The sequence below is a fragment of the Clarias gariepinus genome, chromosome 10, assembly GCF_024256425.1.
Source record: "Clarias gariepinus isolate MV-2021 ecotype Netherlands chromosome 10, CGAR_prim_01v2, whole genome shotgun sequence".
Lineage (NCBI taxonomy): Eukaryota > Metazoa > Chordata > Actinopteri > Siluriformes > Clariidae > Clarias > Clarias gariepinus.
In genome coordinates, this window is record NC_071109.1 from 33,476,544 (window position 1) to 33,503,781 (window position 27,238).

Consider the following 27,238-nt stretch of genomic DNA (forward strand, 5'->3'; position numbering starts at 1 on the left):
TTTATAGGTTAATGGTTTACAAATTACAAATTACATGAGACAATAAAATAAAATAAGCAATATGAAAATAAATATGTCGTATATGAAAAAATAGAAATATTATGTATACTTTTATATTGTTTATTTTATAATAAAATTAGTTTCGTCCAATTTATCATTATAAAATATATATAAATATTTATTTGCATATTTTTATGACAAACCCCTGAAAAATAAATGTTACAAAATAAACATTATACAAGAATTAGTATTAATGGTCTCGACGGCTGTCTCATGCCTAGGGTTTATTATAATAGTAATATCATATTTGATAATAATAAACCTATGAATTTATGTTCATATATAATATTTGATAGCGATTATGTGTGTGTGTGTGGGTGGAGGGGAGTCCATGGCAGGGGGCATATACTTTTCTTTTTCCACGTGAGTCAGTCGTGCTCTTTAACCAATCAGACGTGACCTCGCCATTTCAACCAATCATAACCCGCCAGGAGTGCAGCCTAAATCCTGTTTACATGAAATAAACCTGCTCCCGAGCAGGTTCAAGCTTACGGATATGTTGCTATGACAACAAATGCTAGAAGCGCATCGAAGAACGAAACAATCCAAGATCAGGACAAATCCACAACAATCAAATCGAGCTAACTGAGTTAGCGACGTACGAAGAACGGACCCCAGGTTTTGACTTAAAGATGTTTTAATAATAAAGTAAACAAACAAGTCTAAACATGAATAACCTAACCTGTAAGCTATGACAAAAAACGAAACCATGAATCAGGAGAAACCAGGAACAGATCAGCAGAACAGGACAGAGGCAGGACCAAACTACCTCTAAAACATGGCTCCTCAAAGACAGACTAATTAGCAACTTCGATTCAGGTGAGTCGAGTCCCATCACCTGACCGAGGTGCACCCTGGGAAACGGAGTCCATGAACTTAAAGATCTTTAACCAGGTTAACCCTGACAATTATATATTGTTTTATTACTTTAATGCAATGTTTTATTATTATTATTATTATTATTATTATTTATTATTATTTTTATTTTTTTTACAGTTTTCCTGCTTTACTTGATTTGTATTTTTATTTCATGTTTCTTTTCATTGGTCTGTTGCTTTATTGCTTGTGAAGATATTAAAGGATTGTACAGCACTTTGCTCAACTATGTTTTAAATTAGAATTCATATCTACAGTGTTAATACAGATAAGGCTTGTGGGTTAAACACTCTCAAGGCTGTTTATAGTGAAGTACAGACAGATAACCGTCACGGTCACCAATGTGCCATCAAACTCCTTATCAGTCAGCTGTCCAATTATTTTTGATCTTTGCAAATGGAGGGCCTTTGTAATAAATGACTGTAAATCCAGGTAATGCAGTATTTTTGAACTGAAGCTGAAAGCCGAATCACTGTCCAAATACTTATGGTCCTAACTATATAAGATATGGCACCAGTTATTTAATCAACTTTGCATTATTTTTTTAAATTCTGAAACTAGCTTCTGTCTTTTACTGTGTCATCAGTGAAGAAGAAACCCTCCATAGATGTGATCCTCTGGTGGTTCAGTACATTCAGGTGGTCAGCTGACTTCATTTTATTGCCCCATAACGTTACTGAGTCTAGACCTGAGTAACTGATCAACCCCAGATCATAACACTGTCTCCAGAGGCTTGTACAGTGGACACTATGCATGATGGGAGCATCGCTTCATGTCCTTCCCTTCTCACCCTGACACGCCCATCACTCTGGAATAGGCTCAGTCTGGACTCATCAGGTCACATGACCTTTATCCATCTCTCTCAACTAAACTCTTTATGCTCCCTACAGTAGCTCTTAAACTAAACCCTTTTTTTTAAATGAACTCACTAACAGATGGTTTTCTTATGGACGTTTTTTGACCTGTCAGTGTAATTAACATAAACATCCACATTTTTGTAGATTTCTAAATGTAAATCATATAAGCTTTGAAGATTTCTTAAATTGATTTTCCTTAGAAGGTCAAAATTCAACACAGACCCAGACTTCCATTTATTTTCTTTTAAAACTTGCGTTCAATAATCATCTTTTATTAACAATTAATGCATGTTGTTGTTGTTGTTGTTGTTGTTATTAGTCTTTCAGCTGCTCCCGTCGAGGCGTCGCCACAGCGGACCGTCCGGTCTGCACACAATTTCTCACGGGTTTTACACCCGATGCCCGTCCTGACAGAACCCTCCCATTTTATCTGGGCTTGGGACCGGCACCGCATATTGTATAATAATGGATATTAATATTCCTTATTATTTATAAGAATGCACAGGCATCAATAACACTAAACGACATTACACTCGCCCAATACATGTGAAGTGAAAACACACAAATGTTTGTAATGTGTGGAACCCTCAGATTTTTATATTAATTCGGTATTTAATCGATTAATATTAGAATCATGATCCAGCACATTTAAAAAAAAAAAAAAAAATCACATTTAATTCCAAAAACACCCGCTAGAGAACCTCCCCCGCTCATGTTCACCAGGGCAAGTTCTGCCCCTCGTAGTCCAAAAACTGCCCATGATCCTTTTCACTCAGCGCAGAGATAACAGCTAACAGAGGCGGGATGCTCTCCTCCAGAGTCAACGGCGCCTGCGGGAGATCGCGTCAAAGTCAACTGTACACGTACAAATAATGAATATAAATGATATTTATAGCACAGCAGTGTCACGTTCTGGAGTGTCACTTTCTCCAGTGTGTGTGTGTGTGTGTGTGTGTGTGTGTGTGTTTACCTTCTCTCCTCCCATATCAGTCTGCACCCAGCCGGGGTGAACCACCGCGCACAGGATCCCGTCGTCCTGCAGATCGATCGCTAAACACCGCGTCACCATGTTCAGTCCTGCCTGAGAGAGAGAGAGAATCAGGACCACCAACATATACACAACCACATAAATACAGGGTTTCCTCTTTACATCCCTCACCCCAGATCTCTCTGTAATGAGTTTGTGCTAAAAAAAAAAAAAAAAAAAAAAAACATATCGTCTGGCCAAAAAAAACCTATTTCAGAAGGGTTCAGAAGTGATTATTAAACCCTGGAAGGATAGAGTCGTACCGTCTTCACAGGATCAGAAAAACATCCTGAATGAGTGGGATGAGAGAGTCAATTAAACGCCTGGTACAGTAGTATAATATAAAAATACTAGAGAAGTAAACACACACTGTGATGAGGACTCTCAGGAGTGGGACTAAACTGCTTTTTATTATTTTATTTATTTGTCCAGGTCAGTGTAGTAGTGTGTAGGAGTGAACGTGTAAACCCACTGTGTAACCGCTCACTGCTCGTTTCTCACCTTTGACACTCGATAAGAGTAAAGTTTAATGAAAACGTATTCTCCTTCTCTGCAGTGACGCTCCAGGCAGCCGAGGAGAGAGGACACGTTGATCACTGCAGCTCGGTTCACACTCATCACACCGCCATCACACACTGCTGCTGCTGTCCGTAATAATGGCAGGAACGCCTGAAACACACACACACACACACACACACACACACACTGACAGGTAATCCCCACCAAGCATGCACTGAAAAAACTCCAACTAGAGTTTATTGTATCGTCTCGTATCGTCTCGTCTCGTCTCGTCTCGTCGGCCCAGTGGATGTGTTGAGACAACAGGTAACCTTGTGTTCTTGAAAACTTTGTAGAAACAGACTGATTGAACTAATAAACTCAGGTTGAGCCAGCAATTTACCGTCCCTGAGATGCAATCACGTGATTTATAAGAAACATGTAGTTACTCCTCAGAATGACAAAGTAAAACCTTAAAAATATTAAACTTGTTTAAATATGAAACCATAAGTACCTTGAACACATCCATAGATTTCCCTAAGCAGTGTTTAACACTCTGGTGGTGTACAGTATATATTCTGTGAAATGTATTAATCTTTGTCTCTACACGATCCTCTTGTTCCTTTAACCAGGGCTCTGCTTTGGAGGATTGGGGTCAGAGAGGTGACAGTTGGCCTTTTGGAGCTCCTGGAGGAGAACAAGCTGCTGGAGCTGCTGTGGTGTTGGAGGAGACTGTAGTCCTGTAGATGGCCTGGTGACTCAGCAGCAGGGTGATGTTTGGATGTCTGGTCATCACCCTGTTTGGATGTCTGGTCATCACCCTGTTTGGATGTCTGGTCATCACCCTGTTTGGATGTCTGGTCATCACCCTGTTTGGATGTTGGGTCAAGTCTGTGCTCTGTACACTGAATTCCAAAAGGACCAGACGGACACCTATGAAGCCCTCCAAACCATTCCTATTGGACTTGAAGAGACACGCCCCTCATGCTGAGAAACAAACTTTTGTTGCCATAGAGACTCTTTATTGGGTCGAACACATTACCAAGAATCTCTTCATCTTTAATAGTTTTTAAAAATGGGTATGATATTGTAATATAAAAGAATCAGTAAGATACCGATAAGCATCTGGTGTTCTTCAGGTATTAAATAGAATGTACAGTATATTCTCCTGTTTTATGCAGATTATTGTTTTAATTTTGACTAGTTTTGGAAGAATACATTTTTAGAGGCATTGTTTGTATTTTAGTTGTTTGGGCCAATTTGTTTTTATAGAAAAAAAACTTTTTTAATAGATTTAGTTTAAACCTCAAACACAAAGGGCAGAGGTGAGATGTGGTTGGTGATAGTGCTGAAACGTTGCACACAAAGTCATGGCGCCCCAGTATGAATGTGACATTTCCTGATCTTTCTGACCAAACACCACACTGTAATCACCACCCCCCACCCCGGGGGTATTTGAAGGCAGCACTTTCTGATCCGGGACTGTCTAACTGCATTCCATACTGGGACGTGAAGTCCAATGTTTGCTCTAAAGACTCCACTACTACATGGGATTTCTCATTAATATAAAAGTGAATCTCTGGGCAGGTAAACACGCCGTATACGCCGAACATGGTGATTCAGATTAACCAGATTAACCACAGACAGTGTACCTTGGTGATGAACAGAGGCGAGACGGTGTTGGTCTGGAACGTGTTCATCATGCTGTCACGTGTCTCTGAGTTCAGGTCCGTATGAAACAGGATCCCTGCGTTGTTGATCAGGCAGTTTAACCCCGCAGGACCCACGATGCTCGTCACCTTCTGAACTGCAGCTTCGATACTCGCGTCATTCACCACGTCTAAAACATCACACACACACACACACACACTAGTACGCTGAGATACCTGACCTCCTTCTAAAAAATTAGACTAGTGCCACAGACTTCAACTCGATGCGAGAAGAATAAACACACTTTTCTGTTTCAGAAAGCCTGAAGCACTCGGTTCACTCTCATGCACAGGTTGGTAGAGTATAAACCTCCTGCTGAAGATGAGAGGAGCTTCCTGGTTCCTTTATCTCTCACCTGGACCCTCTTTCTTTATAACCTCCACTAAAGTTCTTTAAATGCTGATCATGGCCTGTGTGTGCGGTTTGCCCACTTCTGTGTGAGCTCTACACTGGTGGAGAAGGTGGCCAAACACACGGACACACCAGTAACACACACCCAGGAGGAGCATAAAAGCATGTGCTGGAGATGAGTGTTGAAGATCAATAAGGACCTGGCCTGAGGACTCCAGGACACCAGAATGAAGAAGCCCTCGTCATTAAGTGAGCAACTGAGAAACTGCAGTAACATCTTACAGTTCACTAAAACTGTAAACAATGTAAAATATGATTTATACGTCACCTGTAATCATAAAAACAGACAGTCTATACAGATCCAGGGGAATTTGGTTAAACTCAGAAATCTGCAGATCTGTCCAAGTTTCATTTTTCTTGTGTATTATTTAAATAAGTCAACTATTGAATGCTGCTCACACAAACATTTAAATAACTATTACAGTAAATGCACGTCACTTCACTTGTCTCGTTCAAATCGTAAATAAACTTGTGAATGCATTCAGTGAGGAGAGCACACTCACCTAACGCCACGATATAAACCTCAGGGTGAGATTTGGCGATTTCTTGCAGCTCCTGAAAATATAAGATTTAAATAAAATCTTAATTAAAATCACTCACTATGGCACACACACACACACACACAGACGCACGCAGACTGCACTAAGCGGAAAAGGTGAAGAAGTAATTAATGAGGTGGTATCAAAATGTTTTGAGATTAGCTCTGTTTACAAGCTCTGATTTTGTCCTCTCGCAGACGTCTACTGACTCTGTGGCCCCTGGGGACAAATTCTCAATGCACAATGCTGGGAATGTCGCAAAACACGATGAGCATGCACTCAGTCGAGTTGGGGACCTGCCTCACCTTCTTCTGCTCTAGGGTCAGGAGCCTGAGGGACGAACTCGGCACGACGCGGCGCATGTTCGAATGACACGTGAGGATGGCCTGGACTGTCCTGTATGAGACACCGACTCCTGAAGTACACAGGACCGCGTCTTTCGAGTGTGCAGTCTTCTGTTGCGTGTTACAGGACTATTCTTGAAACTTTTTGATACCACCTCATATCACACCTCGTCTTTTTTCCCCCTGCACACCTCTATATCACCACAACGGACTTGAATATATAGCAAGTAGCAGGATATGATTGTATACGAATGTGGACTTTTAGCTTTAATAACATGAAAAACAAAATGAACAGTTCTGGAATTACAGTCATGCCTCAACATTCTCACCTCCTCAGAAGTAATTGAACAACCGACTGATAAACCAAAATATGCCGGTGTCCAAATACTTATGGACCTGCCTGTACAGTGCATGTGCTAGCTCTGTTATTAAAAGAAGCGACTCTGCAGTGCACCTTGGCTTTCATACACTACTTTATTTACTTCTAAACGTAATTTGATCTCATTTTATTTGTCTGTCTTATTTAATCATAATGAGTTAAAGTTAAAGATATACGTGTGTGTGTGTGTTATATATTCAGATATATAATAGAGTATAATGATATAATAATGATACATATTCAGATTAATATTTCCCCCTATAGAAATATATAAAGATAGACGTATGCACACACTGAGGAGACATCGTCTTACTAGTTCTTACTTGCCCAAGAAAAGTCAGACCAGATTCCTGACATTGCTGCGTTTGACCATGAATACACTTCAGTCTTATCTCTCTCTCTCTCTCTCTCTCTCTCTCTCTCCCTCCTCTATGACTTTGTATTCATGTTGAAACATGAAGTTACAGAGGGATGAAAAGAGGTTCGGTTGATATTAAACCGGGTCTCGAGTCACCACCCAACAAATGTCATTTAATCTGGATGAGATCCCAGTTTATCTGTCCAATGTTTAGGGTGTTTACAGTCTAGGCCTCACACAGCCCTGGTTTTAGTCTTACACTAAACTCTAACCCCGGTGCTAATACCGGTCCTGTTCAGGTTTAAATTACATTTCAGTAAATAGAGTATAAATAAAATCCTTTATGAGCTCGGCTCAGGATCTTTAACAAACATATTACTATTATTATTATTATTATTATTATAACAATCACCATGACATTGCAGGTTCATTATGAAGAAGTGAAGTTAACACATACTTAATCTTATGACATTTCCCCTGCTTCACTATCTCACTCTAACACACACACACACCCCTACACCTATGCGCACACACACAAGCACAGACACACAAACACACACACACACTTACACCCATGCGCACGCACACACACACACACTTACACCCATGCGCGCACACACACACACACACACTTACACCCATGCACACACACACACACACACTTACACCCATGCACACACACACACACGCACACACACACATTGCACACACACACACACACACACACACACTTACACCCATGCGCGCACGCACACACACACACTTACACCCATGCGCGCACGCACACACACACACTTACACCCATGCGCGCACGCACACACACACACTTACACCCATGCACACACACACACTTACACCCATGCACACACACACACTTACACCCATGCACACACACACACTTACACCCATGCACACACACACACTTACACCCATGCACACACACACACTTACACCCATGCACACACACACACTTACACCCATGCGCGCGCACACACACACACTTACACCCATGCGCGCGCACACACACACACACTTACACCCATGCGCGCACACACACACACTTACACCCATGCGCGCGCACACACACACTTACACCCATGCGCGCGCACACACACACTTACACCCATGCACACACACACACACACTTACACCCATGCACACACACACACACACTTACACCCATGCACACACACACACTTACACCCATGCACACACACACACTTACACCCATGCACACACACATTTAATTGTGAAATATTTATGTTGGATTATTTAAAAAACAAACAGAGGATCAACATTAAGCTTCACTTTCCTGTGTTAGTGTTAGACATCAGCTGATCACTCAGACGCGACACTTCACTCAGAATTTATATTAAACAGTTCTGACTAATGAGGAAGGAACTAAACTCCTGAGTAAAGGACTTTAATCTATAACAGAACATTTCCCATGAGTTTAAACCCCCTGGTGAGTTACAGCAGCAGGTTTACAGAACACACAGGTTAGGAGTTTAAACCTCCCACACTGATGATGGAGGAGGAGGAGGAGGAGGTGTTGAATCTCACCTGAGCTGTACCTGGGCTCCGGGCGGTGGCGATGATCTTCTTCGGTCTCTCAGAGATTCCCACTAAATGTTTGACCATCTGCAGCCCCAGGCCTCTGCTCGCCCCGGTGATTAACACCGAGTTACACTCACTAAAACTCACACTCATCTCTACAGGGGAATAACACACACTACTGCTGATACACAGCCTTAAATACTCCACCACCCTGAACACACACACACACACACACACACTACTGCTGATACACAGCCCTGAACAATGTGACTCAAGCAGAAGGGGTGTGTCCAAATAAAGCTCACTTTGAGGGGCGTGTCCTTTCCCTGAGAGTCACGTGACCAATGACAAACCTTTTTTTCTTTTTCTTTATTAACTTTAATAAAAAAAACATTAAGACACAAACCAAACAACACAGTCAGGGAGGATAAAGAAGCAGTAAATAACAAAAAACAGAGAATAAAACAAGAGGTAAAAACTTAGAGAGAATAGAATTATAGAATTCTATATGTGTAAAATGTAAAATTCTATCAAGTTTTTTAAAAAGCTTAAAACTTTGTATCTCATAATGTCATTTTTGAATACAAGAAAGAGGGGAGTACTTTTATTAAATTTACAAATGCAATTTTTTTTAATTATGAAGATTAAATTTATTATAAAATAATTATCCTACTGCTCCTTCTTCTAGTCAAAAAATAAAATAAATATAGAACGTATTTGGAAAAAAAAAATTGAAAAAAAAAAAAAAGAGTATTTGACCAAAATCTGAATCACGTGACCGACTCATTCGGAGCCTCACCTGGTTTAAGTGAATCACGGATTCTAACTGGTATCAAGCATTATATTGTCTTTTTAATTCATAAACCAAGATTCAGGAGAACGACCCCTCTTTTTTTTGCATTTTATATTAAGCATTATATTTACTCCTTATAAACAGTAGTGAGGACTCGTAAATATAAATATAAAAATCGTAAATATTAGGCAGAACATTCAGGCTTAGAAACCAAACAATTTAAGTGATACAAATGATAAATTAATCACATCACATCAGAACCTAGAATACTTTACTTCCCTTGAAGAGAGAGAACTAATTTTACTCATCTCTTCTTCAAAATCGTCAACCTGTATATTAGATCCTGTACAGACACATTTACTCAAGCAGATAGCTCCAGCAATAACAGAACCCCTGTTGAAGATAAATAACTCTTCACTCAGCAGTGGGTATGTTCCCAAATACTTTAAATTAGCAGTTATTAAAGCACTAATTAAGAAACCGACCTGAAACCAGATGAGAAAAAACAGCTTAATAAAGTTGAGCAATGTGTGCAGGACATAAGAGACTGGATGTTAATTAACTTCCTTCTGCTTAATCCTGATAAGACAGAAGTTCTAGTCATAGGATCGCATACAGCTAGAAGTAAGCTTTCTGATCACTCTGTAACTTTAGATGACCTTTCTGTTCCATCAGGTGCAACAGTGAAAGACCTTGGTGTGATTATTGATTCCAGCCTTTCATTTGAAGCACATGTAGATAATATTACCAGGATAGCATTCTTTCACCTCAGAAATATTGCCAGAATAAGAAATTTATTGTCGCTAAACGATGCAGAAAAACTAGTTCATGCTTTTATCACCTCTAGGTTGGACTATTGTAATGCCTTACTGTCTGGTTGTTCAGCTAGATGCATAAATAAGCTTCAGCTAGTCCAGAATGCAGCAGCGAGAGTCCTCACTAGAACCAGAAGATATGAGCACATCACACCTATCTTATCTTCACTTCATTGGCTTCCTGTGAAATTTCGCATTGATTTTAAAATACTACTCTTGACATATAAAGCATTAAATGGTCTCGCGCCGCAGTACCTGAGTGAACTGCTAGTGTCTTACGATCCGCCACGCCTACTTCGATCAAAGGATGCAGGCTGCTTGTCAGTACCGCGTATTATGAAAACTACAGCTGGGGGCGGAGCTTTTTCTTGCGGATACTGTTTACTATAACACTGTGACCATGTGTGTGTAAAGCATCTTTTGTTTTGTGTGCGTGTAAAGCAAAAGAAAGTGTTATTAGAGAGGTTAAAGATCCACTGCTTTGTCGCAGTTCTTTTCAAAGGTAAAGTGCAGATTAATTTGTTTTATTTTTACTTTAAAGCAGTGATTCCGTTAGTGTGTGCGGGGCCAGTGGTAGCTCAGTGGTTAAGGCATTGGACTACGGTTCGGAAGATCCCAGGTTCAAACCCCACAACCACCAAGTTGCCACTGTTGGGCCCTTGAGCAAGGCCCTTAACCCTCAACTGCTCAGATGTGTAATAAGATAAAAAAAAAAAAGGTAAGTCGCTCTGGATAAGAGCGTCTGCCAAATGCCTAAATGTAAATGTCAATGCTTACGTGAGTGTCATTAGCGATGTTTCTAGTTAATTTTTCTGATAAAACAGCGTTTCCATAATGTGTTTGTGTGTGAGAAAATAAAATAAGAGAGGAAGAGTTACTGTGTAAAATAAGAAGAGAGAGAGGGGGATCTGATTCCTCCCCTCCTCTTACTTTAGCTTCGCACACATACGCAAACACACACACAGCGCATGCACGCACAAACACACACACAGAGCGCAGTGTGCGCGCACAACACTAACAGAAACACTTATCTGTCTGGATTTATTTTTATTTTTTTCTAAGATAAAGTGCAAGTTAATTTGTTTTAACTTTACTATATATATTGTATAAATTATTTTATGTGTTTATTTTTTTGGGTTGTAGAACGAATAATTGTTTCCAGAATAATTTCCATTATTTCTTTTGGGGGAATTCGCTTTGATTTACGAGTTTTTTGAAGTACTAGCCCACATAGATTTATGTTTATAAATTGAAGATTCCACTGTATTTATTTAGCCAAGCATTTTTATAAATAGATTAGCCTTGGGTAAAGGAGCAGATCTGGGGGACTCATGGACGTAGAGTATTATGGTGAACTGGTATGTTTAGATGCTGTCCTCCTCACTCTCATTGATCACTCAGGTTTGTTGATGGTGAGGTGATCGGTCGCTTTACACCCCAGTTCCCCCTCATGTCTGTATTTCCTTCTGGCTCTCCCTTTCAGTGGAAAGTGGAGTGCTTGCACTCTACAGTTAATATACATTATACATTGTGTGACAGTGACAATAACTGTTATTTTTCCTTCCCTTCTGCTCTCTTCCCTTCTCTCCCTTTCCCTCTCCCTGTTTCTCTCTCTCTCTCACTACACATGTCGCTCCTGCACTGCCAGTGACCCAGACCCTCCATGTGTCCTCTGGACCTGTCTGACTCGTCCTGGTGTCCTGCTTCTGGTTGGAGATTACATGGACGCCCTGTGTGGTCTGACTGGATCCATGTGATGACAGGGGACGGTTCCACGTTTCCATGAAGACAGTCTGATACAGACAGCTGTTCTCTAAGGACTCAGAGGAGTTCAGGGCTGGAGTTTCCTACAGTCTACCTGAGCCTCCAATAATGAACTGGACTCCATATGAACTTTTCCACGTCTCCTGTTATACTGAACTTTCAGCCTCCTAACACACAGTATGAGTGCAGATCAATCCCTGCTGATCTGATCATTTCATACAAACTTCCATAATTCTTTTGATTGTGTAGCGCTTATACAAATAAGATGAAATTGAATTGAATTAATACATGAAACAGGAAAATTCACACAAAACCTTTTGGTTAATATCAAACACCTCAACCTCATTCTTCTAACTCTAATGTTATTATATCCAGTTTTGTAATCTTTCTTTTTTTCTTTTCCTCCTCAATTAACTCTTTACTGTTATATTCATGTTCATGTTTATAATTAAAAAAGAAAAATGAAAGAAAGGAAGGAAGATAATGACTTCCTTATTTGTTCTTGACTTTTCCTCTCTGTTCTAGTTCTGCCAGTACTGCTGGCTTGTTACGTTCTATTTATTGTACAAAAGAGGTCCTCTAGAGGGCAGTACAACGAGCCCTTAATAGAAGATTTATGAAATGAACCTTTAGGTGAAACTATTGGCTGAGAATGTTTTAGACATGATTCACTTTTTTACTGGAAATTTTAAACAAGATACTTATACCAACTCATAAGAAAACAACAATAGAAGAAAAATTATACATATATATATATATATATATTGTATAAACATCAAACCAGATGACAGATCCAGTTTATGTACATCTTTATCTTTATGGAAAAGTGAATCTTTTTTCTTTTTTTGATGAATACAGTACAGGACCTCTTTAATCGAGTGAGCACCGATTCCTTCACTGATCACTTAAACAGGATCATTCTCCTAACAAGAGGGGAGCTAAAGCCTAATTGATTTACTTTACAAATTCAAGGTGGGGATTTAAGGGGCTACGGCTCTCATACTCTTAGCATAGCTCGATTTCTTTTTTGCAATTTTAAAACAACAATAAAACTCTGTGTAACTCGTGTTGTTGATTGTTTAAATGTCACATCTTGCACAAAGCCTTAATGTTTTTTTCCCAGCTCATCTTCAGCTTCACAATTCAGTCCAGTAGGTGGCGTTAATGCATCAACCACAAATAAACTCAAGAGAATATCAACATGGGTTGTATTTTCTACAAAACTGCTATATTGCTAAGGAATTGTTGATTTTTTTAAAGGGAATGTTTTATTTGAAAGTTTTTATTTAAAAAATGTAAAAGTGTGAATTGATTCTAAATGGAAAACCGACCCATCGCTCAGTTAATTGATCAACAAAAGATATGAATATCAGTGGGTGAGGCAGCATGAGGCATGCGGAGGAGACGGATACAAAGGACTGTGTTATCAGAGACTGTAGATGCAAGAACCTTCCTAAACGTGAGTGTGATTTAACTTACTCTGTGGGAGAGTTTGTGCTCAACGAGATTTAGTTTTTTTATTATAACATCGCACTTAACCATTTCTTAACTTTAGTTTTTTTCAGGGAAATTCAATAAATTTGATTAAGTTTTTTAAATTAATATTTAACGCATTTTCAGCTTCCAGAGCAGAAATTTTATTTGAATTTTATTCAGCTGCAATAAATTGAATAATTTCCTCCAGGTTCATCCATTTTGCCCGTTTTATTCTGGTTTCTCTCCAGATGTTGTGTCGAGGTTGTGTGTTTATTCATGCTACAAAAATACAGTTAAACTAGTCATAGGATTGACAATTAAAAAAAAATTAATTTATAAATTATTTATAAAGCTCAGTGGTTAAGGCATTGGACTACGGTTCGGAAGATCCCAGGTTCAAACCCCACAACCACCAAGTCGCCACTGTTGGGCCCTTGAGCGCGGCCCTTAACCCTCAACTGGGATAAAAATGTAAGTCGCTCTGGATAAGAGCGTCTGCCAAATGCCTAAATGTAAATGTAAGTGTTGATTTAAACTGAACAGAAACATGAATTACAAAATTAACATGCAAACTGTGAAAGTATGAAGATTTAATTAACTTATTTATTTATTTATTTGCTTGTTACTTTGGTTATCATTTATATTTTTATCCAACGATATTTTAAATGTGACTTTTAGAGCATGATATTTTAAAACATATCTTACAAATTAAAAAAAGGATAAACATTAAACTGTACTAACAAGCTACATAACTTATAATAATATTATTCTCATATGAACATGTATATTGTTTAATATTTATGATATATTTTATACCAAAACAAACAAAAATCATGTAGGACCTCCTACAAAGTCTTGTGATTTTTGTTTTGTTTTGTATATTTAAAATAAAACATTTGCTTCTTTTGAGGATGTTTCATGTTTATGGTTTAATCTGTAAAATTTTGATTAGAATGAGATCCTTTTTTTAAATGTCATTTCTGTTTTATTATTTAAGTTTTGCTTTTTCATCTATTGCTTTTTTTCGCTATCCTGCTATCACAGATACAGATTCATAGTTTGAATGGACAAATATACAAATATATTTACATGAACAAAATCAAGACAAGAGGCAAATCTGTTAAACAGCTAATAAATAAGTTTATAGTAATAGTTATATATCTTCCATAAACAACAGTACACACATTAAATATAGTTTAAAAACATCCGAATAAATATTAAATATTATAAATTACCTTTGTACAAAAAATATTAAAATAGAAATGTTACAATAAAACAACAACAAGAAAATTTTGAATAAATAAATTATTCTACATGAAAATATAATTTATAGTAAAGACGGAGATGAGCTTCAGATCCAAAAGGCCGCGTCTGGACTCTCGGCTTCACTGTAGTCCTAAAAGCACAAAAAACAATCCTTCGTTAATTTTAAGATATCAGTCATTTATTAGCATATAAATAACACCTTTATACTTACTTATGTTACTAATAAGTAATTTATTTAATAAAAAGTTAATGAATTCATTAAGTGGAATTTGATCATGCATCATGTGTCCTCCTCTCAGCCAATCAGAACACATGGTTTAAGACTCATTTTGTTAAATAAAGATGGCATTTCGTTGCTGGGGAACATAATGTGAATTGATTAGTGTTACCTGGTGTGACAGGGTCGTCTGTGGATTCATCAGAGTGTTAAAGCCGGAGTAGAAGAGTTCATCACAGCTGGGAATTTCTGCTTTAATCCCGTCTCTCTGCTCTGTTCCCACTCGAATAAATCCACTGTCCGATTGCGGTGTAATGTGATGATGTTCGTAGATTCCGTGATCACAGATGACGCCGCTGTGCGGAGGAGTGACGTGTTCCTGTGTATCGTGGAGCGTTTGTCCATTTCCTGCAGCCCAGGAACTGTAAAAAGCACTGTCATGAGGTTTACTCTTCTGGAAATGGAAGACTTCCGTTTCATTTATGAGATTTCCTGCTTCCCAGGAGTGTGAAGTTGAGCCGTTGTGTGGAGACCTGAGGTCGTGGTTCTGGCACTGGGACATCTCTTGGTCGAGCTGAGAGGACAGATAGGAGATGTAGCGTATGGCGAGTCTCAACGTCTCGATTTTGGTGAGCGTTTGTCCGGCCGGAGCGACGAACGGTGGAAGGAACGTCCGTAAATAGTGGAGCGCTTTGGTCAGATCCCTCATCCGCAGCTTTTCTTTCTCACTGGCGTTCCGTCTCTGCTTGCTGGGGTTCTTGCAGCGCGTCCTCCTCTGCTTCGGCCTGCCTTCGCTCGATGATTCAGGAGAAGAGATGTTGTAGATCTCTGAATCAGAGCTGAGAGAGCTGTAGCTGAAGAGAGATGAAGAAATATCCATCCTTCCTGCTTTCACAGGGACGAGTGTGGGCTGAAGAGTCGGAGTCGGAGGAGGATTTTATACACCAGGAGGTGTGAAGTGACACCTCCACAGGCGTCTACAGCCCACTGCTGTCTGTCTGCTGAGGACACTGGGAAAGAAAACGATAGAGAGAGAGAGAGAGAGAGAGAGAGAGAGAGAGAGAGAGAGAGCATCCGTCTGTTCTGTGTGGACGTTTGATTTGAGAAAATGAGAAATAATAATAATAATAAAAAAACAGATTTAAACCCTTACACAGTGTAATGCAGTGTTATGTTATGGATGATGACGAAAGAAGATAAAGGCTGGTGGATGCAGATTATTTTAAGATAATAATAATAATAATAATAATAATAATAATAATAATAATATAGTGAACGTGCCTTTTGGGCTTGGTGCTTTTTGATGATGTCATATTGTTGCGTCTCTCCAAATAGTTGTTCCTTTATTTAATTTTATTTTAAATCTGCTGTAGGTTTACTCAGCGAGAAAAAATCCTGATCTGGGAAACCAAACCACGCTGAGACTCATAGTGTGAAATTTTACTCCTCTGACCACAATCTCTGCCTCATGTCCTGCTGCTGCCACACACAGCCACATGATCCTGCTCGTCCCTTAGACTTGGGAAGGGGGCGTGGCTTAGAGTCTGGTGTATCCTTCAGTTTGTCTGTTCACGGTGAAGACTGATTGATGCTCATGTGTCAGGTCTCGTGTATGGAGGTATAATCACATGAACTGAAAAAAAAAAAACTTGTCACAAAAAAGCAGTTTGAATTTTTCTGCTTTCAAATTCGATCAGAATGAAAAAATTCTCACAGCATTTAAACTGCTTGAAATTTTAGACACTGCAGTTTATTGTGGTTGTATATTTAAACTGAAAATGTAATTCCAGCACGTAAAACTTAATGCAAAAATATTGACCTTACTAAATTGCTGTTCAAAAATATATTCAATTGTTAAAAAAAAATACAATTTTCATCATTTTTTTCAGCTATTAAATTTCAGGTTGACAAAATGCGAGTCTTCAAATTCAAGTCTACAAATTCAGGTAGAAAACAATTCAGGTCTTCACATCCGGGATATCACAGGAAGTGCAATGGATTGCCGATTTCTGGGGTCCATGTCACAGTGCACTTTAGAGTGCTCCCTGCTCCCTGTGCAGTTTACTTCGCGGGGAATCACTTGCCGATCAGAACGCGGCACTTGTAACTAACTGGCAGCCAGAGAAACGGCTCTGAGTAAGATTGAGCAGTTAGAGGTGGTTCATCTGATCTCCCATCACTTCTTTTTAATGGTAATAACCTCAAAGCAACACTTCCCAACCAAATCATCCGCTCTTGTTTAAATGTTATAACATATTCAACATCGTTATATTATAACAATATTTTACAAACTTATGATAAACCAACTGTTAAAATTCTACAAACACAATGTATTGCCATTCCAGTGGCTCCTAAAGCAGAGGAAACCCATTTCAAAATATTTAAAGGTATTTATCCATCATCTGAGTTTTTAAGACAACAGTTTAATTTTGAACAAAGTGCTTGTACTCTCTGTACCCCAGAAATCGGCAATCCATTGCTCTTCCTGTGATATCCCGGATGTGAAGACCTGAATTTTTCTACCTGATTTTATCGACTTGAATTTGAAGACTCGCATTTTTCCAACCTGAAATTTAATAGCTGAATTTTTTCAAACTGATTTTTCTTTCAATGTGAATTCGTGAAACTAAAAAATAATGAAGATTGTATTTTTTTTTTTTACAATTGAATATATTTTTGAACAGCAGTTTAGTAAGGTCAATATTTTTGCATTGGATTTTACATGCTGGAATTACATTTTCAGTTGAAACATACAACCACAATACATTGAAGTGTTTAAAATTCAGATCAAATTTTAAAGCAGAAAAAAATCTAACTGCTTTTTTGCAAAAAAAGTTTTTTTCAGTATGCTGTTTTGCTTTGAGGAATTTTGGCACAGTTATACTTCCATACTCGTGTACCCTACAGTATGCCATACGCCGTAGCCTGTCAATGTGCCATCACGGGCCGCGTCAAGTGAGATCGGCCCACTGGGTAGCATCGTGTTTACGGCCTCTACGCTGCCATTTTTTAGTTAAAATATGCACTGACGGTTTCTTCTGACGTATTCCAGTGTTTACATTCTGCTCAGTTTCATTCACTGTTATAAGTAGGACACCAAACTACGGCTTTGCTGTCAAACTGAAGCAGAGCAATCAAACTCTTTAGCAGATTTGCTTTTAGTAAATCAATATTTTCAGTAATAAAGTCTATAAATTGACATTTTTTAGCTACATTATCATCAGCTCTGCAGAATTTATACACACACACACACACGCACACACATGCAATGTTGGGGTGCTGATTTTTTTAAATAAGTGCCACAGTAGATGTACTAGTTAACCTGTGAGGTCACGAGAGGCGGAGCTAAACTTTGCTTAACCCCAACCCTACGCACCACCCATTAAAATGCAGACGTGTGATCTTGTAGGCTGTGACAAGAGTTTTTCACAATAAGATGGAGGAAAATTTATCAGCTCAGATTAAGGGAAGTGGACCTAAAAAACATCTCAAACAACAATCCAGATTTTTAAAGAAAGTATTAAGCTGATTATTCACCCTCATGATCAAGATTTCGTTTAAAAAAAAAATCTAATCACTATTTTGTTGCAAATGTCTTGAATAAAATTAATAAGAATAAAAAGGTAGATATGAGAAAAATGAAGTTAAATATTCAAGGGTATAACATTAACATTTTATATATATTTAAAAAAATCAGTATATATACAGAGTCAGCCAAAAAATATATTCACACTTCAGAATATGAAAATGGTACAATGTATATTATATTTAGATATAATATTATCACTTTTTAAATCATAATATTATTATATATATATCAATATATAACATATAGCAATAAACTTACCATTAAAATATAAGTTTTTCTTTTACAGAAGTTTGTACATTTTTGGGCTGACTTTGTATATGTATATATAGCATAGATTTACACTGGACTGCACTTCATTTCAGTTTAATTATTTTAATAGAACCAGGTTCAGATTTACAAAAAAAATTCAAAATAATAATAATAATAATAATAATAATAATAAATAAGATAAATTCCTGGGGTTTATTTTGTGTCTCAGAGGACAGCAGTTCATGACTCCGGCTCCGTCACCTGATTCCCGCTCCTCTTTCTCACTCTTGAGTTTATTACCCGACACCTTTAGGTGTCTCGCTGCTCCTGGGTCTGAACACAACGAGAACGTTTTCTACAGCACGTCTCCAAGGAAAAAATGTGTTTTAAATGTTTTCTCAGATGCACAGTTTTGTGACTTATTTTTAATCCTAAATTACAAGGGGCATTCAAGTCAAAGCAGGACTTTTGACTGTGCAGAATAACAGGACACAGTTCCGGGAGTAAAAATTGCCTTTATTTCTCTATATAATCTCCTGCTACACTAATGGTGTCCACTTATCCCAGTGTTTCACTAGAGCTTGGATACCATCAAGGTAGAAAGTTTTCTCAGAACGAGTTCAAATTTGCCGCTCATAGATTCTTATTAGGAAAGAAGTTCATGAATCAGCTAATGGATTTAAATCTTCAGCAGGATATTCGAGCTAAAAGTGAAAAATAAAGCCTAGGCCAGAGCGCTAACTGGATCAACGTTGTAGAATAATGTGTCGCAGATAAAATATGATAATGATGAGTGTATATTATCCTTTTATTCTAAAAAAAAAACCCCACAATAAAAAAAAAACATTGATGAAGAATTGAAATGAAACTGTTTAATGTTAAACTAACATTTAAGGATGATATCATTTCTCCCCTCTAGTGTGGATCAGCATTCTCATGGGAACTGAAGTATTTATTATTTTTTCTTTTCTGTGTTACGTGTGGTATTTGACACCATCAGTGTAAAAAAAAAGGCAAGAAACATGACCGTGTGACATTTAACCACTGAATAAACACATCAGGAGGAGGGCAGTGTCCAAAACCAGACACCCACAATCCATGAGAACATGTGATAGAGGAAGCTGTTCCTGCTACATCCGTGTTATATTTAAAAAAAAAAATCTCCTGGATATTATTATTATTATAATTTTAATTAGCATAAATAATTTTAAATGTACTTTTTAAAAATAAGCTTCTTTCTTTCTGTCTTTCTTTTATTATTAAGAAATGTACCAACCTTGGAGAACACGTGGAATTTGTGGAATTCCTTATGGGTTTTTTTTTATACACCTCTAAAAATCACAAGATTTGTCTCTATCACAAGAAAGAGATTCTGTTTATAGTGATACTCTGAGCAGCTAGTACTTAATACTACACTATATAAAGGACTAGATGGAGGCACTCTAAAAAAAAAAAGGTTTAGTTCATCTGTACATGATTTTGGATGATACCCACACACCCAGAGACTCAGACAAGCTTCATAATATACAATTAATTAGACTCAAAGTTGACTCATTGAAATTGATCAGAAGCCCTGTAACTAATTGTCACAGATGCATCCGTGACGGGTGTGTGCCTAAATCTTTTCTCGCTCCTCACTCACTCCAAAGAGCTCACTTGGCAGGTGAAGCAATCAGCAGGGGTGTGAAGGGGCGGGCCGCTAAATCTTGCATGGCTGGCAGGAGATGATCATTGATGGACCTTGTGCGTGCTTCGCCTTTTTAAAAGCATGGTGAAAGCGTGGTGGATGTTAAACTGTGAAAGTGGCATGAGGGTTTCCTGAGGCGATACCAGCCCGGTCAGCAGGCCGTGACTGCCAGTGTAGTATTGTCGAGCCCCTGGGAGCCGTAGTCCATGCATGTGCACATCCTCACTTTTATCCTGTTTTTTTCCAAGGCTTTAAAAATAATGACCAAACCCCATACACTTTAGTGCATGTGAATAAATTTATTTAATTTTATACTCACAAAATAAAATTAAGTCAAATCAAACAGACGACACATTGAAATAATGACTTCATTCCAATCAGACAAGAAAACAAAAAAATAAATAAAGACAAGCAAATAGTTATGGCTTTCCTTAACACAGTGACACGAACACAAAATACCCCAACACACATTTTTCACACGTTATAAAACACATTTATAGTCACGTTTGTTTTTGCTATAGCTGTTAGGATTGTAAAATGTAATGTTAAAGCTTCAAAGATTTACAATGATGATACACTTTATAAAGCAAACAAGTGCTGTGTTCAAAACTGTTTTGTATGAGTTGCTCTATTAGCACAGCTAATCATGCTAATTAGCATAATAGATTAGCACTCTGTGTAAATACAGCCTGAAATACAGAGAAGGCGGAAACACTAACTACACTCCTCACACACCGAAAATAAAACCTGCATAAACACTGTAAATGGTAAACAATGTTAAGTTAGCATGTTAGCATGCATCAGGGTAGCTAGCATTTGGCAAATGGTGTAGGAGAAGGTTTAAAAAAAAAAGATCTAGAACAAAAATTTTATTAAATTACTCTACAGAACAAGTTGTGAATGTTGCAAATATTGTTTGAATTGTATTGTTTATCATCAAACAAACATGCTAAGGCTGGTCACTTTCAGTCAGTGTTATTAGCATTAGCATTTTTGTCCAAACTGTTCCTTAAATAGTTGTAGGAAACGAGTACATGGCAGAACTGGTTATAAATAGATATCAGCAATCGGTTTATGATAATTGGTATGATCAAAAAATTGTTTTATAGCATTTAATGTCTTATAGCAGTGCATTTTATAAAAAATAAACCACAACATGTCTTTAAGTGAGCTTACTGTAAGTTAGCTACCGTAACATTCCTCTTACATAAAATGTTAAGATGTTTTCGGTGTGTGAAATTTGCTTCGTTAATGGCTTCTGGAGCTAATGCTAATGTAGCAAGTAAGCTTTAGCCTCCAGTGTTGCGTCATGCAAAAAGACCTGCTAATACAAAACATTCAAGCTTTCACACACGCTCTGCACATCGTCGTATAAGTCATCTGACTTCTATTTACACCTAAAACACAAAACACACGCGAAGCCATTCACACTGTTGGCTTGGCTCGACGACACTGACAAACAGACACAGCCCACGAGAGGAAACATGCAGCTTGTCAGCTAACAGTTAGCACACTTAAGAAACAGGCATTTGAACAAGTCTAGCCCAGAAATCAGGATGTAACATTTGTTCACACCAGCAGCCATTTCAAATTATTATATGCTGGTCACGTTACTAGCGGTTGTCATGGTTTTAATCCTAGCGCCCACAAGAATTTATTTCTCCACCTGAAATCCGGATAAGGTTCTCAGCATACTTAAAGAAGGTTACAGTATTTAAGCCTACAAGCTTCAACACCTTCTACACTTTCATGTCAGCTGTTATGTATGGGTGCTCCAGTACTGCAGGTGGCGCTGTTAAAAAACTCATGCCAGTTTTCAATAGAAATTATTAATGTATTAAATAACGTATTTCATGGGGTACAGAAAGGTTAAAACAAACAAACAAGCAAAAAATTAATCTAAAAATATACCAGTGGCAGGACAGGGAGAAGACAAGACTCAAATTAACACAGTACAGACCAAACACAATGCTCAGTGTTCACTGACGTCTGAGTCCGAGAGGAGGAACTCGTGATGTTCATAATACAGGAGAAATGACTCATTTGTGATATGAACATTGCACAACAATTACTTTTAAAGCTTTTAGCTGAACGCAGAACTAAAGCAGATAATTGGATATAGTAGTGCAGGTGAAGAGAAATGTATCATGTGACTATGTCCCACTTTAAAAGGGTAACATTTGTTCCACACTCTTATACTTTAAACCACTTTCAGTGTGAACACGAGATTACAAATCGATAAAAATAGAAAACGACACAGAAGATAAATGGCTCAGAACTTACACTCCTCATCAAATCTGGCAAAGATGGAAAAATCTAAACTTAAAAAATTATCAGGATCTTTCAGAAATCTCACAAAAGGTAAAACAAAACAAGAAATAGTCGGGAAAGAAAAATATGGTATGAAAACGTACTAAATACTAAAAAGTGATGTGTATTCGGAGATATCTAAAATCTCTATTGTTTTTAATTGCCTAATTTAAAAGGCTTCATATTTCTGCATGTTTATAGCAGGTGTGAGTGAAGGTGCAGGATATTATTGGTTTCCTTTTACATCATTCATTTGCATTACACTTAACATTTGTTGATGTTAAGTGTAATGCAGACCAACATGGATTTTCTTTCTTTCCTTCTCTGACTGCTCATTTAAATTATTCTTCTTGTTTAGTAAAAGAGTTAAGAGTATTTTTACTGCATCACCGTGAAAAGTTTGGCTGACGATTAATTGTTTGACAAATCATAAACTGGAATATTTATCATGTCGATAATACTGTTAAATAACACTGATGTAAAATTGGACACTTTTTAAAAAAACATTTCTTAACACTGACATATAACTGAATTTTGTTTTGTTATTTTTTTGGAGAGAAAAATTGCAAACATGGATACAATAAAAATCTAAACCATATCACTAAGGTTATTTGGTGTAACCGATCAGATACTACCGGTGCCGTTAGCTCCACCTGCTGAGACCATCTATACTTTCTGGCACCAAAATTTTCAGTGATAAACATCCAAACAGGTTTGTTACTGTTCTTTTATCGATAATTTTTTTTGTTCAGCTTGGATATTTTAATCCTGGATTTCTTCTGTTACACTGACAATGTTCGAGTTTTGAACGGCTCAGTTCCGAGTCTGAGTTTGATGAGCTGAGGTATAAATGTCTTTGTGAAAATAATTAGTTTGAGGTGATGAGATTTAACCTGATAATATTTTTATTTGATGATTATTAGTATTGTGACTAAAATGGGATGCGGGGAGTAAAGTTGTAAACATGCGATTTTGGTCTCTGGATGTTTAATTGGGTATTTTATTGTCTACTAGCATGTCTAGTTAACACAAAAACTGTGTTTCAGACAGCATCTTCCTACAAGCCATGTGTGTGTGTTTGCGCGTGTTCTTTCCATCACAGCAGAACTTTTTCCCTGGTTTCGGGCAGTTTGAGAGCCAGCAGTCCTCCACACAGCAGAGCAGTACAGGACAGGAGGATGGGAATGACTGTGGTGACGCCCACAAAGGAGGCAAAGATGGAACTGCCCAAGATGGCCGCCAGTTTACACACTGCATTCAGGAGACCAAACGCTGTGGCTCTGCAAGGACAAGGCAAGAAGGGAAGGAAGAGAAATGTTAAATGTATTTATCATAATAATGTCTTTCATAATGTCTTTTGGAATTTAGGAAAAATCATCGGTAAAATCTTCAATAACTGATCAAATGTAATGAAATACAATAAAGCTTGTGCTTTCTTGTTGGTTACAACAAAGTTCATAATTGGGATTATATTTATACACAAGACTGTCTGCTCATGCAACAGCAACAACAGTTGTCTGTTATGCATTACTTTAGCTAGACAGATAACTGTTGAAATTCTCAGCAGTGTAGTCATTGACATTACACGACATGTAGAGAATAGGAGGAAAATGGTTGAATGCAAAGTAATGTTAGCATATAAGTTAAACTAAGCTAGGTAGCTTATGGTAACTGACATAATTAAGCATGTTCCAAACCAAAGACAGGCGTTTAACTGGGGTTAAGACAGAGTCGGCTCCTGCCAATATGGTAAAGAACAGAGCTCCCACAACTGAGCTTCAAAACCGCTCTCCAGAAGTTTTTTGTATACAGTCTGTGGTACAGCATGTCGTTTGTCTTTTTACCTCTAATAATAAGAGTGATAAGGAGATAAGGGAGTCTGCCAAATGCCTGAATGTAAATGAGTCCATAAGAAACACCTTTTAGAGGCGGGATAAAGCTCCACTGTGATGACCTCAATGCCGTTCCACGCCGCTACGCTGACGCCACAGAACAGACACTGCAGAGCGATGATGGCCGCCTGACTGTAACTCAGGAAAAGGAAAAAGGTGCAGCCGGCAGAGATGAGCATGGAGACACCTGCATGCAGAAAACACACGAGTAACATGAAGGAAGTGTTTGAGTTGATAGGAACATTTTTTAGATAAACAGAGAACATTTATTTAATCCTGTTCTCTTTACATAAAAAATACTTTCTTTTTAACTGTTAACTGTATATCTTTTATATAAACCTGTACTCCTGTCACATGCGTGACAAACAAAAAAATTTTAAGAACCTGTAAAGAACCTGTGTGCTTTAAAGAGCATGTGCCATACAGTATCTGTGATATTTTACAGCCCACCGACTCACCAATCATTTTAATTCTCCCGATCTTATCCATGAACATTGCCGATATGATGTTCCCAGGAAGCACGGCCAGACTTCCCAAGAAGCTGACCAGGTAAATGAGGACGTCGTTCTCCGCCTTGAGGTTTAGATGACAGCCCTTTTTGGGTTCGAGGAAGGTTGTGTCGTCCGTCCTACAGTCAATGAAGTTCTCCTTAGAAAAGTCTGGGGAAATACATCACAAGTGTTGATCAGAGGTTCACACAGGGCAAGAGATGTATTCGAGAGCTCACACCTAATTAATAAACATAACTAGCACTCACCAGTGTTGAGGAAGGTGGTGGAATTAAAGGTGCAGTTTTCAAAATACGTGTCTGTGGACCTGATGTCCTCAAAAAAACAATTCTCAAAAAGCGAGTTCTCAAACTTTACTGACTTCATCTCGATCCCGATAAACCTGGAAAAGAGATCATGATGTAATAACACACTTATACACCGGAGGTGACACACAGTGCCACTATGCCTGTCACTATTTAGATTTATCGCTTAAATGGGTATGGCCTAAATTCTGCATTTTAAAAAAATCTCCCAATTTTAATCTTTAACCCATACTGATTATATAAAAAATTGTAGAAGTGATTTGAAGTTGGATTGCAGTGGCTTGTTGGTGGTTTGTGCCTTTTTGATTACATTCATACTGTATCACCAACCTGAAGTGATTTTTTTATTGCTGTCTAAGCGCACAAAACTGATGTTTTTTAGATCGGATCTGAGTCACATCGACTACATATCCGATACGTGACTTGAATGAGAACGGAAAAATGAAAATTCATGTGATTTTGTGCCTCAGACACAGCCACATTACCGTGAACAAATCACAGAGACCTGAAACAATGCTAAACTTCTTGTTTCGTTTTGATGTGGCCAGTTTTACGGTGTCACTATTGGTGCTCTCAAACAAATTCAAATCCGCTAAAACGGCTAAACACTCTAATAGATAGTGCACTGCATACAGTGAGGTTTATTACTAAAGCAGCAGCAGGTTTGTAGCTTCTGCAGTCACAGGTATCCAAAGCACAAATCCTGTGCTTTAGTAAAAACATTACTGTTTTTTTTTCGCTGTCTCAAACAATCTCCGCTCCTAATTCCAAACACCTGCTATATGACTAAACATTTCACAGAGGGAAGACAAATTACATAAGATAGTCAGTAGGTGGCGATATTGCAGATTTACATGCTAGACATCGCTCTGGTTATGTATCGTGTAGTGAAGTAGAAAAAATAGATATTTGATGTCGTAATGGAGTAAAAGTATCCACTAATGAAGGCCACCAAGTACGGAAGTAAAACATACATTGTTTAGTGACCTTTCACCTGGGGATAGTGGAGCAAACGTTAAGGTGTGGTAGTTAAATTGTAAACGGCGCGTAGTTCGTAGTGTAGTTGTAGATGACAGTATCCAGTAGTAAAAATTTTTGACTAGCGACCAAGAGCCATCAAGACTTCCAGTCATGCTTATATCATGTTAATATTCATATTTATGTTAACACAAAACACAAACAGACACACCCACACGCATCACTCTCCTCCTGTTCATTCATTCTCAGTAACATTTGAATTCTTCTACGAGTTGATGCTACAAACTTGTCGTTGATGTATTTTCCATCTTGGTGGATTTGATTTTCCAGGGAGAAGTTGAAGTGGAAGTTTTCGATTTTCTCTCCATGGAAATTCTTCACCTTGGACTCGTACTCCTCATACTGGAGATGCTTGATCATGTCTGGGAACCACACGGCCAACCCGTAGTAACTAAAACACAAAGATTAGAACTAAGACTTTCTTTGTAATAAGCATCTGTCATTTTCTGAAATAAGCATTAATTTAGACCTGTTTATTAAGTTTGTGAGTTATGTGATATTGCTTTAGTATTATGTGTTTAACATACTGTGTATGTGTGAGATTTTATTTTAATTGGAATGAATATTTTCTTTTTCTTCTCCTTGCATATCAAGTTAATTGTTGTGTCTTTTTTTTTTTTGCTAACTTGTATTATTTTATTACTTGTATTAATAATGGCAGCTAGTATGTATCTCCTTGGGATGACTTGTAATATTTAGTAGTTGGTCCATT

At 37.9% G+C, this 27,238-nt stretch overlaps 3 protein-coding genes across 4 annotated transcripts in view; 1 reads left to right on the forward strand and 2 right to left on the reverse strand.

The window, feature by feature from the left end:
• The window catches only part of gabarapl2 (GABA(A) receptor-associated protein like 2), a 238,337-nt gene that overhangs the window by 159,169 nt on the left and 51,930 nt on the right, over positions 1 to 27,238 (forward strand). The gene's annotated exons all lie outside the window — the stretch shown is intronic.
• On the reverse strand, positions 2,345 to 8,868 carry LOC128532350 (C-factor-like). 2 transcript variants are annotated; one of them, XM_053506617.1, is made up of 6 exons: positions 8,623 to 8,868; positions 5,943 to 5,994; positions 4,971 to 5,158; positions 3,322 to 3,489; positions 2,764 to 2,874; positions 2,345 to 2,623 (listed from the first exon to the last, which is right to left on the reverse strand). In XM_053506617.1, exons 1-6 carry the CDS (start codon positions 8,767 to 8,769, stop codon positions 2,510 to 2,512), a joined length of 780 nt encoding a protein of 259 aa, XP_053362592.1. In that variant the 5' UTR covers positions 8,770 to 8,868; the 3' UTR covers positions 2,345 to 2,509. The 2 variants fall into 2 exon arrangements, with proteins under 2 accessions (XP_053362592.1, XP_053362593.1); XM_053506618.1 differs by lacking the exon at positions 8,623 to 8,868 and adding an exon at positions 7,029 to 7,185.
• sv2bb (synaptic vesicle glycoprotein 2Bb) overlaps positions 21,042 to 27,238 on the reverse strand; it is a 34,469-nt gene continuing 28,272 nt past the window's right edge. The window contains exons 9-13 of the mRNA XM_053506625.1: positions 26,753 to 26,917; positions 25,432 to 25,565; positions 25,133 to 25,333; positions 24,702 to 24,861; positions 21,042 to 24,062 (exon numbers count right to left, since the gene is read on the reverse strand). Coding sequence (XP_053362600.1) covers positions 23,879 to 24,062; positions 24,702 to 24,861; positions 25,133 to 25,333; positions 25,432 to 25,565; positions 26,753 to 26,917 — 844 coding nt within the window. The 3' untranslated portion in view covers positions 21,042 to 23,878. The remainder of the gene's footprint in view (positions 24,063 to 24,701; positions 24,862 to 25,132; positions 25,334 to 25,431; positions 25,566 to 26,752; positions 26,918 to 27,238) is intronic.